This window comes from Amblyomma americanum, chromosome 1, assembly GCF_052857255.1.
Source record: "Amblyomma americanum isolate KBUSLIRL-KWMA chromosome 1, ASM5285725v1, whole genome shotgun sequence".
Taxonomy (NCBI): Eukaryota; Metazoa; Arthropoda; class Arachnida; order Ixodida; family Ixodidae; genus Amblyomma; species Amblyomma americanum.
The window spans coordinates 62,816,133-62,835,297 of NC_135497.1; the positions used below are offsets into that span (position 1 = coordinate 62,816,133).

The 19,165-nt window shown below is 48.5% G+C and overlaps 1 protein-coding gene and 1 long non-coding RNA gene across 4 annotated transcripts in view; one reads left to right on the forward strand and one right to left on the reverse strand.

Annotated features, from left to right (window-relative positions):
- Window positions 1-7,518, reverse strand: part of LOC144112882 (uncharacterized) — a 35,076-nt gene extending 27,558 nt beyond the window's left edge. For both annotated transcript variants that reach the window (XR_013310520.1, XR_013310521.1), the window contains exon 1: window positions 7,270-7,518. This is a non-coding gene — a long non-coding RNA (uncharacterized LOC144112882). The remainder of the gene's footprint in view (window positions 1-7,269) is intronic.
- On the forward strand, window positions 5,921-17,922 carry LOC144112880 (sulfotransferase ssu-1-like). 2 transcript variants are annotated; one of them, XM_077645704.1, is made up of 3 exons: window positions 5,921-5,996; window positions 11,551-11,937; window positions 15,973-17,921. In XM_077645704.1, exons 2-3 carry the CDS (start codon window positions 11,603-11,605, stop codon window positions 16,613-16,615), a joined length of 978 nt encoding a protein of 325 aa, XP_077501830.1. In that variant the 5' UTR covers window positions 5,921-5,996; window positions 11,551-11,602; the 3' UTR covers window positions 16,616-17,921. The 2 variants fall into 2 exon arrangements, with proteins under 2 accessions (XP_077501830.1, XP_077501829.1); XM_077645703.1 differs by having other exon boundaries at window positions 5,930-5,996; window positions 11,567-11,937; window positions 15,973-17,922.
- The last annotated feature ends 1,243 nt before the right edge of the window (window positions 17,923-19,165 follow it).

Genomic DNA, 19,165 nt, shown 5'->3' on the forward strand with positions numbered 1-19,165 from the left:
CAAATTAAACCTTGCATTTAAGCGTATTTGCCGGACTCGACCGACTTCCTGAATGCATGTCTGCAACCACTCTACCGCATTGTGTTAAGCAAATTAAAGCTTGCATTAAAGCGTATTTGCCGGACTCGGCCGACGTCCTGAATCCATGTCTGCAACCACTCTACCGCATCGTGTTAACCAAGTTAAAGCTTGCATTAAAGCGTATTTGCCGGACTCGGCCGACATCCTTAATCCATGTCTGCAACCACTCTACCGCATCGTGTTAAGCAAATTAAAGCTTGCATTAAAGCGTATTTGCCGGACTCGGCCGACTTCCTTACTCCATGCCTGCAACCACTCTACCGCATCGTGTTAAGCAAATTAAAGCTTGCATTTAAGCGTATTTGCCGGACTCGACCGACTTCTTGAATTCATGTCTGCAACCACTCTACCGCATCGTGTTAAGCAAATTAAAGCTTGCATTAAAGCGTATTTGCCGGACTCGACCGACTTCCTGAATCCATGTCTGCAACCACTCTACCGCATCGTGTTAAGCAAATTAAACCTTGCATTTAAGCGTATTTGCCGGACTCGACCGACTTCCTGAATCCATGTCTGCAACCACTCTACCGCATCGTGTTAAGCAAATTAAAGCTTGCATTAAAGCGTATTTGCCGGACTCGGCCGACTTCTTGAATGCATGTCTGCAACCACTCTACCGCATTGAGCTAAGCAAATTAAACCTTGCATTAAAGCGCATTTGCCGGACTCGGCCGGCTTCCTTAATCCATGTCTGCAACCACTCTACCGCATAGTGTTAAGCAAATTAAAGGTTTCATTAAAGCGTATTTGCCGGACTCGGCCGACTTCCTGAATCCATGTCTGCAACCACTCTACCGCATCGTGTTAAGCAAATTAAAGCTTGCATTAAAGCGTATTTGCCGGACTCGGCCGACTTCCTGAATCCGTGTCTGCAACCACTCTACCGCATCGTGTTAAGCAAATTAAACCTTGCATTAAAGCGCATTTGCCGGACTCGGCCGACTTCCTTAATCCATGTCGGCGACCACTCTACCGCATAGTGTTAAGCAAATTGAAGCTTTTAATAAAGCGTATTTGCCGGACTCGGCCTACTTCCTGAATCCATGTCTGCAACCACTCTACCGCATCGTGTTAAGCAAATTAAGGCCTGCATTAAAGCATATTAGCCGGACTCGACCGACTTCATGAATCCATGTCTGCAACCACTCTACCGCATCGTGTTAAGCAAATTAAAGCTTGCATTAAAGCGTATTTCCCGGACTCGGCCGACTTCCTGAATCCATGTCTGCAACCACTCTACCGCATTGTGTTAAGCAAATTAAACCTTGCATTTAAGCGCATTTGACGGACTCGGCCGACTTCCTGAATCCATGTCTGCAACCACTCTACCGCATCGTGTTAAGCAAATTAAAGGTTTCATTAAAGCGTATTTGCCGGACTCGGCCGACTTCCTGAATCGATGTCTGCAACCACTCTACCGCATCGTGTTAAGCAAATTAAAGCTTGCATTAAAGCGCATTTGCCGGACTCGGCCGACTTCCTGAATCCATGTCTGCAACCACTCTACCGCATTGTGTTAGGCAAATTAAACCTTGCATTAAAGCGCATTTGCCGGACTCGGCCGACTTCCTTAATCTATGTCTGCAACCACTCTACCGCATCGTGTTAAGCAAATTAAAGCTTGCATTAAAGCGTATTTACCGGACTCGGCCGACTTCCTGAATCCATGTCTGCAACCACTCTACCGCATCGTGTTAAGCAAAAAAAAAGCTTGCATTAAAGCGTATTTGCCGAACTCGGCCGACTTCCTGAATCCATGTCTGCAACCACTCTACCGCACTGTGTTAAGCAAATTAAACCTTGCATTAAAGCGCATTTGCCGGACTCGGCCGACTTCCTTAATCCATGTCTGCAACCACTCTACCGCATAGTGTTAAGCAAATTAAAGGTTTTATTAAAGCGTATTTGACGGACTCGGCCGACTTCCTGAATCCATGTCTGCAACCACTCTACCGCGTTGTGTAAAGCAAATTAAAGCTTGCATTTAAGCGTATTTGCCTGACTCGGCCGACTTCTTGAATCCATGTCTGCAACCACTCTACCGCATCGTGTTAAGCAAATTAAAGCTTGCATTAAAGCGTATTTCCCGGACTCGGCCGACTTCCTGAATCCATGTCTGCAACCACTCTACCGCATCGTGTTAAGCAAATTAAAGCTTGCATTAAAGCGTATTTGCCGGACTCGTCCGACTTCCTGAATCCATGTCTGCAACCACTCTATCGCATCGTGTTAAGCAAATTAAAGCTTGCATTAAAGCGTATTTGCCGGACTCGACCGACTTCCTGAATCCATGTCTGCAACCACTCTACCGCATCGTGTTAAGCAAATTAAACCTTGCATTTAAGCGTATTTGCCGGTCTCGAAAGACTTCCTGAATCCATGTCTGCAACCACTCTACGGCATCGTGTTAAGCAAATTAAAGCTTGCATTTAAGCGTATTTGCCGGACTCGACCGACTTCCTGAATCCATGTCTGCAACCACTCTACCACATCGTGTTAAGAAAATTAAAGCTTGCATTAAAGCGTATTTGCCGGACTCGACCGACTTCCTGAATCCATGTCTGCAACCACTCTACCACATCGTGTTAAGAAAATTAAAGCTTGCATTAAAGCGTATTTGCCGGACTCGACCGACTTCATGAATCCATGTCTGCAACCACTCTACCACATCGTGTTAAGCAAATTAAAGCTTGCATTAAAGCGTATTTGCCGGACTTGACCGACTTCCTGAATGCATGTCTGCAATCACTCTACCGCATCGTGTTAAGCAAAAAAAGCTTGCATTTAAGCGTATTTGCCGGACTCGACCGACTTCCTGAATGCATGTCTGCAAACACTCTACCGCATTGTGTTAAGCAAATTAAAGCTTGCATTTAAGCGTATTTGCCGGACTCGACCGACTTCCTGAATCCATGTCTGCAACCACTCTACCGCATCGTGTTAAGCAAATTAAAGCTTGCATTAAAGCGTATTTGCCGGACTCGGCCGATTTTCTGAATCCATGTCTGCAACCACTCTACCGCATCGTGTTAAGCAAATTAAAGCTTGCATTAAAGCGTATTTGCCGGACTCGGCCGGCGTCCTGAATCCATGTCTGCAACCACTCTACCGCATCGTGTTAAGCAAGTTAAAGCTTGCATTAAAGCGTATTTGCCGGACTCGGCCGACTTCCTGAATCCATGTCTGCAACCACTCTACCGCATCGTGTTAAGCAAATTAAAGCTTGCATTGAAGCGTATTTGCCGGACTTGGCCGACTTCCTTAATCCATGTCTGCAACCACTCTACCGCATCGTGTTAAGCAAATTAAAGCTTGCATTTAAGCGTATTTGCCGGACTCGACCGACTTCCTGAATCCATGTCTGCAACCACTCTACCGCAATTTGTTATGCAAATTAAAGCTTGCATTAAAGCGTATTTGGCCGACTCGGCCGACTTCCTGAATCCATTTCTGCAACCACTCTACCGCATCGTGTTAGGCAAATTAAAGCTTGCACTAAAGCGTATTTGCCAGACTCGGCCGACTTCCTAATCCACGTCTTGAACCACTCTAGCGCATCGTGTTAAGCAAATTAAAGCTTGCATTAAAGCGTATTTGCCGGACTCGGCCGACTTCCTTAATCCATACCTGCAACCACTCTACCACATTGTGTTAAGCAAATTAAAGCTTGCATTAAAGCGTATTTGCCGGACTCGGCCGACTTCCTGAATCTATGTCTGCAACAACTCTATTTCTAGCTCTCACTCACGAGAGAAGCAAGTAGGCTCCATAGTCTTCTTCATTGTGGCACTTGCACAATCTGCGGTATTCCGACTGTTTCGACGTTTTTTTCTCTGTTGCGCATCTGCCTTTATAGCCGCAATATATGACAACCTTCGTCCTTCGGTCGCGTAGGTCGTGCGCGCGGCGGGGGTTTAAATTTATAACTTCTCGGTCGTGTGATATTTCACGTCGGTTAGGAGCGAATTTGCAGCACTTTGAGATGAAGGCGAATTTAAAAGTAAAGAGGTAAGGCAAACGCAAGCAAAAGCAGTCAAATATAAAACAAACACTGGAAGAAAGAAACAAACACATGGGAGCAAGCGCAAATTTTGAAAGCACGGGCTAGGAGAACAGGATGGAAGTGGACATGAAAGCAAGTACACATATTTGCGGGACCACATACATTATTCACGTCTCCTTACCTTGAGGCCACTGACCTGTTCTGTCTCAGAGCTGTGGTCTTGATTTTAAAAAAATTTCACGCTAACGCAGCTGGACGGCACGAAGCTTCAAGTTCGTGGTATACATTGCATGAGCGCAGCATGCAAGTCTGGGAACAGCATTTTGCAAAAGCACCGCCAAGTTGTGCATGGTAGTCACAATATTATTATTTTTTCAGTTAAATATGACGAAGACCCTTTCCCCATCTGCATGCCAGTTTTGCAAGTTCAGGATTTATGGTTAAACAAGATTTCCATGGCCAATTTTTCTTACACCCGCCGCGTTAGCTCAGTGGTTTTAATTTATATTCGGGTTCATATCCAACTGTCGCATTTCGATGGAGGCGAAATGTCCACCAAAACACCCATGTGCTGTACTATGTCAGTGCGCGTGAGGAATTAAACTTGGGGGCATCCAGTGCACAGCTTTCCTTACAATCAACTCGCGTCTTCAAGGAGCCGAAAAACGCTTCCACTCGCCCCCCCCCCCCCCCCCCCCTTGAACCACATGCAATCATAGCAACATCAATTGAACTAGACACAGTGCAAATGCATCAGCAGTGCTTCTTGCCCTCCTGAGCCACGTACCTAGCTTCGAAGAGACCGAGCTGTGCCGAGTGTACTTTCTGTGGTCTTTTAGGTCAGGAAGAATTCAAACACAACAGGTTCAATGTCGTAACTTTACTTTGTCCATCATGGTCGTGTGTGAGTATAGAATTTGAAGTAAGCTTGTTTAGACGCTTGTATGTCCAAGCACTGAGCGGTAAATTTCAGTACTAGAGTTGTTAGTGACTATTTATTATTAAAATAACAATGGAAGGAACAGATGTTGCTAGCCGCGGCACCTGCCATCGGAACCTGAAGCACCTGAGCTGCGACTAGCGGGAATAAAAGGACAGGGAGGGGGAAAAAGTGGTGAGCGATAGTAAGAAAGGATAGGGGTAGGGAGTAATATACACTTGTTAATCTGAGCATTAGTTGCCACTAAGAACTGGGGCGGTGTAGGGTGGTATTTATCGTCCACAAATTACCTTACGATAACAAACGAAATCATAAATGTCTCTCTCTCTCTTTATGCACCATGGCCACGCTTCACGTCTATAGGCTACATGTATCTCGGTTTTTTGCACGAGCTGCAACCGCTATTGTGGCGCGTTACAAAGCACGTCCCGTTTCGCTTAATTCGTAGTGTCTCCGCAGTTCTTCACAGAAAACATTTGCACCACGGCACGACCGTAAAACAGCGATATTCGACAGAAACCAACCTATGAAATTAGGGGCAAAAGCTGACGCCGCGTGTGCTCTGTCTACGCCGCGAGCGATACGGCAGCACTTCTCTACACTTCTCTTATTGCCAGCACCCTCTACGCTTTTCGTCACTGCGGCGACCACACCGCCTACATTTGCTCCGCGCCGTCACCGACACACTTCACAATGGTCCAGTACACTTTTGTAATGGTCCGGGGGAGAACCAGCGAGAGAGCGCCAAACACGTCGCGGCACGTGCAACCGATACACGCGCCCTCGTCGCTGCGAGTCTCCTCGCCCGATAAAGAAGAGGCGTTCGTCGCCAGATAGCGTGTGCGGCCTCGCCAGCATAAATGCATGATAACAGAGGGCCATAAACAAATGATAATTGTCCGGCGCGTGAGCACTCGCACTCCTGCAGGCTTGAAGTCGTGCCGTGCGGGCGTCAGTGTCCACATTTTTAAAGTAAGTACACGCAGCGAAGCTCTTCACCGTCGCTAATATTATATCGGCGAAGAGTGGTAGGCTTCTCATGTAGATTCCAGGAGTGAGCGTAAAACCAGCCCTGTCCTCTTCAGAGGCACGGAATCCTATGTAGCTTTCTCTCACAATGTGCAATTTAAGCCTTGGCTCATCGGAATTCGCGTTACATGACGTGTGTGCCGTCACCCTTTGTTTTAAGCGTAACACAGCGGTAAACGCATGGGCTTTTTGCCCTTGAGTTTGCAACCCTGTCCTGACATTCGAAATAGGAGGGATAAAATTACGGTCGGTGAGATATCTGAATCGACAATTCTGCGAAAGCAGTTGGATTCACTCTCGATGGTTACTTTATTACTTTGCTGCTTTTGCTCTAAGCCGATGCTTCAGACACTCGACATAATTTTTCTGGAGGTTGAAAGAGGGCGGAGGTAAGTGGGTGGTTGGTGGGTCGCGCTCCTGTAGGGTGGAGGTGAAGGGTACAGGTGGAGGGTCTAGGCTCCTCGCTTCGGCTAGAGCCTTCACCTCAACAGACATCAGATTCCCGGGGAGGCGGGTACTGTAGCACTGCTTTCGCTGTAAAATGCTTCTCTTTCCAGGCTGCAAGCATGCGTTCCGTTTGTTGGCGCGCTGCGTGCTCTGCTCTGTGGCAAAAAAAAAAAAACAGCCAGTGAGGGACGTGCGATTAAAACGACTGTCTTAAAGCGGGGACGTAAAAGTGCTTCAGGACTGACTACCCTCTTTTCGGCGTAAAAAAGTGCAGGCACGCATACAAAAAAGAAAAAAAAAAGACAGCTATCGTCTTCCCACATTTTCTATGTCTGTGAACTGCGCTTTGCAGCGAGAATGGTGTGAGCGTGAAATGTTTTTTTTTAAGTAGATAAGCATATCTGCATAAAATACTGGGTGTATAACATATCTGTATGCATAAATATATCTGTATTATGGGGGTTATTATTGTAATAACGCTCAAAGGGCTAGAAGCAGTGGTCGCTCTTTGCCTAGCACCAGCGTGCCAGCCCTAGCAGTCAGAGCTGTGACCCCCAACCCGCGGTGCGGAAAGTCGCAACCACGGCGGGTTCGGGCCAGAGGGGGCAAACACGAGTATGCTACTCGGATGAGTGTTTATTGCTCCCGAGCAATACAATTAGCAGCAAGCAACAAAGCAACGAGGGAGTGTTCCGCCCGCGTACGGGGGTGAAAGGCACAAAAAGTGTGAAACGCACACAAAATGGTGGGGGAGAAAGGTTCCGCTCACCTCGCGTGGCTCCTCGCTCACGGCCCGCGGCGGTCAGTTCACACACGGTGGCCGCACGATAACGGCAGCGGTCTCCGTGGCAGATCTGCGTCCGCGCGTGTGCGCGGCTCCCGCCAGAAGACAAGTGGGCCCCAGGAGAACCGCGCGACCGTGCCTTCTCCCGGGATGTGGAGAGGAGGTCTCTCCGTGCTAAGAGGGAAAAGAGGGAAAGTCTCCGCGGCGGTGTCGCTGCGGGGGCGCGAAAGGAAGCGGGGGCGGCGTGAGTGCCCTCCCTCGCAAACCTCCCGAACGGCGCGCCCATAACATCGCGTTATAATCACGCGCGGCCGTTACTGTGGGACAGGGGATTCGCGTCCACAGCATAAACACGCTGGATGGCCCAGCCAGTACATCAGCCAAATGTTCGAAAAACCTGAGACAGGTTGTGGCAATAAAACTAAACATTACGAAGTTTTTGCGGGCTGTAGTCGGATAAAACTTACATCTGAAGAGAAGCTCCGCCCACATTCAGGACTTTGCCCGCTAAGGGCAGCCCCCTAAGGGTTACCTCGTGCCATGTAAGGGGGGCGAGGCTTGCCCCCCTCTGCATTGCTTGGCAATAAGTGTTATTACCCCCACCACATTCAGGACCGCCGCACAGAATGCCTCCACGACAAGAAAGTAGCCCGTCGTGAAATCTTTTCTTTTTACCTAAACAAGAAGATAATCACAAGAAAAAAATTAACAGGTCTGGAATTTTGATACCTTGTTTGTTTAATATACTCAAATATTAAAAAGCTGACTTCGTTTACTATTGTGATTGGCTAGCGGAGTAGTACTAGATACCATGGACCATGGCCCAATGTTACCAACTGCTATTTTTTTAAAGCTGTATCCTTTTATAGTTGGTAGCGAAACATGAAAAGATGGAACGTCATGAAACTAAACGAATTTTGTCAGTGGTCGCCTGTAGATAGCATCTCTAAAAATATGTGCGATTTTTTAGGGTCATGCTGTCAAATGAAAACCACAACAGTGTAATAAAAAGATTAAAAAATGGCGCAGTAGCCTGTAATTTGTTAGGCATGTTTCCAACAATGTGCCCGGTGTTCACTGAGTGCCATTATTGAGCAGATGCAGAAACATTGGCACAGGAACAGTGAAATGGTCGCCCAGTAGAAACTTGCACCGGGGAGGAGTAGCCTTCTGTTATTCGATCAGTTTCAAGCACAGTGAATGCGTGGAACGTATCGAAATTAATCGCAAAATGATGATCCACTATGGTTACTCAAGTTTTTCACGGAAGCAATTGTATGCACGAATGGAGAAAGAAGTTCGCAATGCGCGTTATGATCCGTGGCCGATGCTTCACGTCAGGGTCAGGGACCCCAGAAACCACTGCAGGCGTTGAAGCCACCGTAATGTAGAACCGACGAGCGGCACTGGATGGCACTGCAGCAACTGCAAAGATCAGTCGTGGTTCAGCAATGCCACATTGTGCGTGATGCACTCGAATTTCGCAAAGTGTCCGCAAGATGGCTGCCCCGGCAGCTGACTCCTGAATTGGAACAGAGACGTGTTGATGCGTGTGAACAACTCCTGCAGCGCGTTGAACTAAACGGCGATGCCTTCCTTGTATGAATCATCACTAGGAACAGAGCCTGCGTTCAATACCACCAACCAGAAGCGAAAAGAGCAAGTAAGATTGCATGGCGCCATTCCTCATCACCCAAACCAAAGAAGTTGGAGACAACCATCAGCAGGCAAGCTTATCCTGGCCCTCTTTTGCGACACAAAAGGCGTCATCTTAGAGGTTTACACGTCGCGAGGGACAACTATCACTAATGAATCATACGTACTCTGGCCTTCTAGAATATCATCGCGGGTGTGTCATTAAGTCGAAACAATATGGATTGCTGTCTGAAGGTGTCGCAACACAACAATACACGGCCCCATACCGCCCACGCAGCAGTTCCGACAATCGCAGACCTGAAGTTTTAGTGCCTTCCTCATCCACCATGTTCACCAGACTTTTCCCCGAGCGACTTCCAAACATGTTTGGACCATTCAAAGAAGCACTGCAGGTGGTAGTAAGTTTAGTTCTGATGAAGAGGCACGCCAGGCGGTGCACGAGTGGTTCTGCGGACTCCCAAAGTAATTTTTTTCTCTACGGGAATTAAGGCACTTTGTAAACTATGGCAAAGTTGCATTGAGCTTGGTGGGTATACGTAGAAACGTAATGCAGCTCTCTGCTTCGTGCGGAGGCGAGCGTGCGAAAGCCGATGGTTGCGTGCATGATAAGTCTGTCATCGCTCCCGCGCTGGGTGGTCACATGGCACGCAAATGTTTGCGCAATTGCGGGCCCTATCAGCGCTCGCGAGCGAGCGTAATATCGTTGTGATCCGGAGTTTTGTGCGACTGCTTCGGATCATAACGAGACAAAAAAATGCGCGGAACACAGCTGTCTTTCCAGAAATCTATCTTCCCGTGGCACCTTAATGATATGATAATAATAATTGGTTTTTGGGGAAAGGAAATGGCGCAGTATCTGTCTCATATATCGGCGGACACCTGAACCACGCCCTAAGGAAAGGGATGAAGGTGGAAGTGAAAGAAGAAAGGAAGAAAGAGGTGCCGTAGTGGAGGGCTGCGGAATAATTTCCACCACCTGGGGATCTTTAACGTGCACTGACATCGCACAGCACACGGGCGCCTTAGCGTTTTTCCTCCATAAAAACGCAGCCGCCGCGGTCGGGTTCGAACCCGGGAACTCCGGATCAGTAGCTGAGCGCCCTAACCGCTGAGCCACCGCGGCTCATTGCAGATTTTTGCTTAACTTAATTAATTCAGTGGTTTCCAAGCTGCTCAACTAAATGTTGTCAATTATTGTCAATTATTTGAAGGAGTTCAAAGGAAACGACTCACTTCTCTATTCCAGGCCGCCGTCAACACTGCAGTATGGTTTATTAGAACAATTTGGACCATTTTCTGTGCATAATGGATGGAGTGCACCTTTGTAGTCGCAGTCCATCTTGGGTAGGGTTGTCTGTATGAACAGCTCAGGAGCTTTTCTCCGAAGTTGTGCATCTTCACAATGTAGACGTATTCGTGAGCTGATCCTTATTCAGAACACTGAAAATATGCACTTCCTTGACAGCGTTTTTGCAATGTAACTCAGTTGCGCGATCTCGTCGTGGTGGCTTTGCAATTCGGCTGTTGAGCCCAAGGCTGCGATATCGGCTGCGGCGGCCACATTTCGATGGAGCGGAAAAGCAGAAACATTGCGGTCTATTCTGTGGTACGCTAAGGTTGTTCAATGCTTTGATCTCATGCATACAAAAGAAACAACACAAGGAAGGTTGTCATTAAACCTTTATGCGCTCTTTACATCACTTTCAAGCAGCCACGTATTAGCAGCAGCGATGAAGTAGCGTGTACGACCTGTTTAGTTGAAATCTTCGCCGGTTATGGGCTATTCGGTACATGTATTTGTTCTGAATTTCATTTGCTGTGCAGCAGTTGTCACTCCTTATAGGCGAGGTCGCCCTGGCGGATGCAAGGAACGAGGACGCTAGCTTTGGCACAAGCGTGTTTATAGACATTTTACGCACCCGAGTAGCCAACTAGAACAAACTCGAGCACCATACAAACACGTGCGAAACGCGGACAAGAGTACGACCGAGGGAGGCAATTGACGAACGGGTGCTCGAACCTTTAGGACGGACAAACTGCGCCTTCCAATGCGTAAAAAGCTCCAACGTTTTCAAGGAGTCTCTCTTGGGTCGTCTCCATCTGCACCAATTGCAAGCTAACTATTACGTGAGCAAGTGTTGCACAAAATATTGCACGCGGCCTGCATGTTATAGGTAAAAGGCGCAGCAGCACCGTACGTTCGCGTCGACGCGCAAACAGCCTCAGCGCCCCGCGTAGCCAATATACCCATATTGTGCCCCTAAAAGGCGTGGGTTCTAATCCACCCCTTTCCGCGTGTGGACGGAAGAGCAAAATTTTTCGGACATAGAAATGTGAAAATTTAGCCGGTAAATGCATTCGTGCATTAAAAATTCTCGTGTGCTGTTCGATGTTAGTGCACGTTGAAGAGTCCCGAGGGATCGAAATCGACACGGAGTCCTCCACCATGGTGTCCCTCATAGCCCACGCGCAGCATCAGAGCGTTACACCCTACATCTCGTGTATCATGCCATCCCCGGCGCGACTCTATTCTTTTTAAATGCGACTTAATCAAGTTAGAAAAGAAATTTTCCCCTCCCTTTCTTAGCGCTATGACCTGTTTTCTCGCAGTGATCCTTTTGATCAGGCTTGCCCGAGCGACCGCAGCCACGCAACAAGTGACATGGCCAGCCGCAGGCTTCCCAAGTACGTGGACATCGAGGGACTTCGCCTTACCAGCGAGTTCAGCCCGGAGCCGGTCCGAGAGGCTCTGAAGTTCGTGCCCCGCGCTGGAGATGTGGTGCTCGTCACGTACCCAAAGTGTGGCACCCACTGGGCCCAGCAGATCTTGCAGCTCATTGTGAACGGAGGCCGGTCGGCGGACAACTTCTACGAGTGGCTGGCCAGGACGCCGCTCCTCGAGCTCCTAGGCACACGCATCCTGGAGGACAGGCCCGAGCCGCGCCTCATGAAGACCCATCTTCCGCTGGCCAGGCTGGCGCTACGGGACGAGGCAAGGTACGTATCCAACAAGCAAGTTCAGGGCGAGGGTGTGATGCGGCAACAGCACGTATAGGCAGCTTCTAGTCACGTCTTCTGAGCGAACAGGTCGTGTGTGAACGTGGTTGTTAGAGGGCTGATGTTCGCCCGTAAGTGAACTGAATACGACTGCTGTTCCCGTGCAGACGCCCAACAGCGTGAAGCTCAGGGGGCCAAAGAAAAAAACAAATCAGCGGCAATCTTGATCTGTAGCGCGGTTTTCCTTTGCCGTCCTGCGCTCAATTCGAAAGAAACAGCGCTGTAATTTCTGAGATCAGCTATTGTTTCGCAGCAGCCAAGCTGAGTGTTTCGCATGTGGCTTCTTTGGCATACCCTACCCTGAGACGAACAACCCTGGAATGGCTTCGACCTCCTCAGTACTGAGCCTTGTTACGCCTGGCTAGTTTTCTGGGCCTACCGATTTTATGAAGGTCCTTTAAAGGGAAGGTGAAGAGGCTATAGAACTTGAAGATACTTGACATTAAGCACGTTATCACATCACATTTTACGTCTGCGAAGTTTTTTACGCGATGTTTCACGCAGAAATTACAAAATGCTCGAATAAAGTTCCCTTGATGCTCCGCTTCTCTCAGCGCGCGGAGCGCGGAGGAAGGCCCGTTTCACATGCATGAGATTTTCACCTGCGACACTGCGAATTATGTCGGTCTGCGACTGGGGAGGGCCGTCGCTCTAGTTGCAGACGGCTTGCGATCGAGTTCCGTCCGATTGGTACTCAGTCGCAGCGTCGGTGCGTTCGCTCTGCGACTGACCATTGGGGAGCGCCGAGACGGCGTGCGACGTGCGGTCACGTGGGAGCTGTTGCCGCGGCAGAAGCAAAACTGTTTATTCTAATCAAAACATACGAAATAATGCCTTTCATCTAAAAATACGCTGGTCATAAAATTATCAACACATTCTGCGTGATGTTTCTGTCGCGTTTAATAATGGGCTGCCTATGCAAACATCAAGGAACCTTGCCGGTTCTTCCTACCGAATTCGTTGTGTTGGTGTCGCATGTGAAAGCAATGATCAAAAATCGCACTGCGGCCTCACCGACTACACCGGATATTTTCGGTCTAGTCGCAGCATGTGAAACGGGCCGAAGTCGGGAGAGCCAAGTGGAAGCGACCGGAAAGGATGTCATCGTTGACTTGCGCTGAGCCGGACCCATTTGCTCCCTGTGCTTTTGCTGCGAGCAGGCGACCAGCGCCGCTGAGGAGACATCGCCCGCGCGTTTTTTTTGTACGTGTATTCGAGTGTATTTGATACGTTTGCTTACAACAAGTGGCCGAGGCAGGGTAAGAAAGCTTAGCGCTCAGCATGCCGTTTTTCTGCGCGGCGTACGGCTGCAGGAACAGAAGTGGCCGTGACGATGTTGCATTCCAACACTTCCCTAAAGACAAGGCTCTTGATAAACGGTGGATTGCAGCTGTCAAAAGGAAGAACTTCTGGCCCACAAAGAACAGCATGCTTTGCTCAGGTCACTTTCGTGACACGGATTACCACCGGAACCTGTCACTGACACGGGGGATGGGCATCGCAGTGAAATCTGCTCGGCTCAAGCCTGGCGTCGTTCCTTCGGTGTTCGCGCACAGACGCGCGTCGCCGCCACCAAGAGCAGCTTTCGTCGAAAGAAGAAAGCAAGAGGAAAGAGCTCAAACGCATCACCTTCACGGGCGCTTGGACCGGGAGCTCGTACGATGCCGCCAACGACGCTGCCAGCAACGCCAGCCTGAGCACTTCGAACGCCACCTCGACGCCGGCTACTGGACGCATGCAACGCTCCATCAGCACCGAACAGTGAACACGAACGCCGACCACTAACAGTAGAACGCTAGTAGGAGACGCTATTAGCAGTGTCCCCGGGTCGTGTGTATTGCTTATTGCTGGTATTTGTGTTAGTTTTGTTAGTTTTGTGTGCTAGTGTTTGTGTCACGTAGGCTGCGTCTGTGTGGGTACACCTGTCGCCTAGACCACCCTTTCGGCCCGAGCGTTCTCCGGGGACCCGTGACAATGACGCACTCCAAGCTTTTCAACATTGTGTAATATATTATTTGGCTTTCCTTTGTTCATTTACACGCCCGTGTACGCTTACCAGAAAAAAAATATGTACCAGTCAGTGCTTCCCACGTGAGAAAACGTTGCCACCTCACTGCGGCTAGCAGTCGAGTCCGAGTTGTCATTTTCCAGTGTTTGTCGCTTCTGCGTGGAAGCTGGGGGCTCGAACACATACGGAGAAGCGCAAGGATCTTTCGGAGAGCACGGAGATTCCATAATCACGAATATATGTTGATAAATAAACTGTACAGCTGCGAAAACCAGCCGCTTCTCCCAGCACGTGAAAGAACAGTGTAGATGGCAACGATGACGTCAATAAGCTTTCGACCAATCACGAGCGGAGACTACCCGCTTGAAATAGCCCGCGGTGATTGCTCCTTATTTCTTGAATATAAATGTCCACGTCATTGTTTTCGGGCGATTTAAATACCACTCTCGAATCGGCAGGGCAGAAATCTATAGAAAACCGCTATACCGCTCGAAACTCATTTAAAAAAACCACTTCACCTTCCCTTTAAGGAAAGGAAATGACGCCTGTATCAGTTACCTCGGTGGACACCCGTACCGGGCCGTAAGGGAAGGAAAATGAAATGAAATCTGGTTTTAAGGAAAGGAAAGGGCGACTGTCTCAAATATTTCGGTCGGCACCTGTACCGCGCCGTAAGGGAAGGAAAATCCCTTCCCTTACGGCGCGGTATGGGTGTCCACCAAGATGCACCCTTTTTCGCTCAAGGCCAACGCCGCCGACGTCGACGACACCGGCTTTACTGCGACACGAGCTCCTTAACCCCATCCCTTTCACCGTTCCATAGCGTGTCTTTCTTGCTGTTAGTAGGATCTTTAAGGATGAATTTGTGCGAAATGTTTCTTGCACATTGTTTTGAAAGCGTTGGACGTCTTTCTAAATTATAATCTACCTGCTACTTTGACTAGACGAAAAAGGAAACGGCCGAGGTTGTTTTAGGGCTGCCTCTATAAATGTGGTGTGTGATAGAAAGAGAGAAAGCATTTTATTTGACAAACTTATTTCAGTCGCCGAGGAGAGAACGAGCTTGTTCTTCCAAGGCCAGTTGATCTTCTACCTCGTCCGAGGTCAACCGGGCACACCGGGGGGAGGGGTTAAGGGAAGCGAGGGAGGATAGATGGCGTGGGCGATGTGTAGAGGCAATATTAAAGGTTTGCTTAGGATTCACAGTAGTTAAGGCAGGTTGGAGTAGGTCGCAGGCGCTATAGGTAGGACCGGGCGGGAGTGTGTAATGTATTTAATCGTACTTTGAGGAGTAGGCTGCAGTGGTGGTGTTGGTAGCGCTGGGTGCGGGTATAGCAGTGTTTGGAGGGCATACATGGCATTTTTTATGTTCTGTTTGCACTGAAGAGTGCCTTCACATGTCGGCGGGAAAGGCCAGGTAATTGCAATAGCCCGGTGCATGAAGTCTCGGGTGAGCCGATTGACCAGCTCATTTTCTGCAATTCTGGCGTGGCCAGGGACCCCTCGAAGCAAGACCATGTGAAGTCGCAAGCTTTCCAGTGCTGCACTCCGCGCGAACATGGCCAGAGAATACAGCAAACCCAGTGGCACCTTCAGCCTGCTTTTTCCTAACGTTCCGCCATTGAGCCCCTCCCATATTCCCTGAATTCATCGAATGAATGTGATGTTGTGGCGACCTGCATCGATGTTTTATTACTACAGGTCGCGCGAGAAAGTTATGATGTCCCCGCGCTCTCCACCACGCCTGATTCCTTAAGTCGGCAATTGCAGAGTCAACAGATGTTTCCTTTCGTAAGCAGACATTTTCATATTTAGTAATCTTCAGTTTCATCACCGTGCTTGCCCAGTTGTACTGAGTCAAAAACATACGTGGAATAGCTAAGAGAACCCAAACGGTCACTGTGAGAAATTGGTAGCTCGTCGAAGACGGATGCAGTGGTACAACTTTTCGCTAACTGTACATGCAGGTACGTGTACGTGGCCCGAAACCCCTGGGACTGCTGCGTGTCCTTTTACCACCACACCAAGACGCTGCCGGCGGCGGACTTTCGCGAAGGAACGTTCGACGACTTCTTCGAGCTGTTCGTGAGTGGTCAGACGGACCATGGGGGCTTCTTCGACCACCTGCTGCCCTGGTACGCGCTCAGGACGCAGCCAAACGTGTTCTTCATAACCTACGAGCAACTGGCCAAGGATAAACGCGCCACCGTGCTCAAGATAGCATGCTTTCTCGGGCCACACTACGAGCAGGAGCTGCTTCACAACAAAGAGCGCTTGCTGGCAGTGCTGGACAAGAGCAGCGCGGACTTCATGAAGCGGCAGTTTGCGCTGGACCCTGCAATACTCAAGAGCATCCTTGACAGGGACCCCAACGCGTTGCCAGACGAAATGAAGACTCTGTTTGGAAAAGTATTCGTCGCGCCCGAGCGGGAAACTAACACAGTGAACTTTGTCCGGAAAGGGATTGTGGGAGACTCCAAGAACTATTTTACGCGCGAGCAGCTACAGCGGATGCAGCAGCTCATTGACAAGAAAACCGCTGGTACTGACGTCATGCATATGTGGTTGGACGAAGACCCGCTCCGGCAGTTAGAGACAGAAAGCCCGTAAAACTACGCTTGCGTCGCTACACAAAGAGCTAGCAGGTGTTGTTCCCACAGACGTGCAGATGTCTCGACTCTTTCCTTACCGTGCTTACTCAAATCGTTCGATTTGAACGATGGCGCGAAATGTCTCACTGTGCGCGATCCGTGCGGCTTCTGGACAAGTAACGCTTTTCAGTATGTTAAAAAAACTGTAATTCAGTTTTATCTCATAATATATTTAATATTTTTGTCTATTTTCGTGTGAGTCTCAAATGTTGCCAATAAATGTCTTTTTTTTCTGCGTAAGCAATACATATAATTTTTGTTTATGACATTAGAAATAAAATTGTATTCAATTTTCACGCCTTGAAGTTTGCCTAAGTAGGTATGTTTCTGTCGGATAAGTTCACTTCTAATGCTGCGCGCCCAGAGTGGCCAAGATTTGGTGGATATTGTGCATGATTTGGGAGTGAATACTTCTTTTCCAGCTAGCCGCACTGTTCGATTTTATGAGAACTTAATTCCAATGCAAGGATGCGTCCATGCTCAGCTCTAAACATGAGATGATACACTGTGACTAACTTTCCTAAGGAAAATTTTGCTTCCAAACGCAGTGTTTCTTGAATAAGCCGAGGCATACCAATCGCGACTACCAAAAAAGGATACGATCACAGCTCAATAGAGATCATAAATGCCCCCTATATTGTTAAGCATACAAGTGAAGGGAAAAAAGGTGCTCGTTATGGCATACATGACGGAAGCGAACAGCCACCGAAACCAAGGAGCAAGGGGATGTATCTTTTTCAATTTGTGGTGTTAATTAATGGAAGGTTAATAGTGTACATGTAGTGCTGTTCTCTACGGGATATGTCGCCTTTATTTCTGCTCCCATTTCTGGAGCATTAAGGTTAATTGCATGTAGCAACCTATCTTAAAACCTGTTTATAGTACATGTGTAGATAAGAATATTATTATATTTTCACATTTAAAAAGCACCGATTTCGAATTGTTATTCTCCGAAGTTGTGCTTAGGTACATTTAGACAAAGCGATTTGTACATTTCCAACACGCTTGCCCGCAACCTTGCGTGATCGTTGTGGTCAGCCGAGAGTGCGAACGAGATATGGTGAACGCACTCGTGCATATAGGTTCCCTTACTTTTCAGTAAGCTTCCTGCTGCAGTACTTTCTCTGAATAGCCGCAAAAAGCTAGTTTGTATGAGCTAAAAAGTTGATTGTGCGCATTTTTTTATCTGTGTTTCAATAACCATATACTGTTTATTGTTTGTGTTCTGTATGTGAATCGATGCCTACTGCTGGACACGGCCCCGCAAGCCTTTGAATGGCTTCGTCAGGCCCGCAAATGTCACGATACTTTATATGAATAAACGCTCAGCAATTGATAGGTAAACAATGACATACGGCTGAACATAACCGCGACAATACAGTTACGTTTTGGCTTCTGCTGAATCTTCGGTTTATAGCAACCGTAACAGCCCAAGGAAGGCAACAGTTCACATGCTCGGTAGATGCTAATTTTCCGCACCTATTTCTACGGGTCACGACCAACCGAACGCTGCAAGTACGCGGAAGGTACCACGTGCGCATGGCGTGATAGAAGATCCCTGAAGCTGCACAATTATCTGCCACTATATATCCCGTGCGCGGGCTGCTGTCTCCAATGCCCTATATGCATGCATATGTATTACGAGGCCGGACAAAGTGTCTTGGACGGTATTCAAAGGAAGCCGCAACGATTGCTTACCTCGCCCAGTTGAGCTTTGGTCGCTCCAATCTACGGGGTGCACTCGACAACACTGCGCCGTCTGCACCCTCTAAGGGCGTGCGCAAGTCCAATTCAAGAAAAGTTCCGGGCACAGCGCTGAGCATCGCAACCTAGCCTACAAAAAAAAAATTGTCTCGGAAAAACACCCATATTTTGGGTTCTTTTGAACAGCCCGCAGGTATTCTGGGTTTGCCGAGTAGGGTTGTCACGCGGTGTTTGACGGGGAGCCTCTGTATTACTTGAGAGAAGAGCGACCCAATGTTGTCCGACGGTGACTTGCGGACCACTCCTCAACGCCCCGTTTTCGAACGAATGGTGTGCATGAATGGCAACAGTCACCTTGTGAACTATTCGTTCGCGGTAGTTGTTGGTCACGAGCCTATGAAACAGGCGGTGGCTAACTTAGCATCAGTGATCATTCAATGCCGCTTGTATGCGCAATTTAAAAGTAGGAGGCAGTGACGAGAGAGCAGAAGTTCAGAAATGATTTTTTTTTCTTTCAGAAGCACAGGCCCCAGTCGTGGCATGCTTGCTGTCCTCTGCCACACTGCATGCGTGACTGCAACCAAATGCACCCGGGGAATGTATAAAGGCAGCCAGAAACAAGCGTATGCAGTTCAGCACCCCTATCCTTTCTTTCTATCGCTCCCCCCTTTTCTTTCCCTCTCCCCTCCCTGTCCTTTCTCTCACGCTAGCCGCAGCTCAGGTGCTTCAGGTTTCGATGGCAGATGTCGCGGCTTGGAATATCTTTTCCTTCCGTTGTTATTTTATTAGTAAAGAGCAACTAATA

What these genes read in the sequence shown, in the direction of transcription:
- LOC144112880 (XM_077645704.1), top strand. Translation starts at nt 11,603, where the DNA reads ATGGCCAGCCGCAGGCTTCCCAAGTACGTGGACATCGAGGGACTTCGC. An exon ending in GCGCTACGGGACGAGGCAAG is followed by an intron (nt 11,938 to 15,972) that starts GTACGTATCCAA and finishes CTGTACATGCAG; the next exon opens with GTACGTGTACGTGGCCCGAA.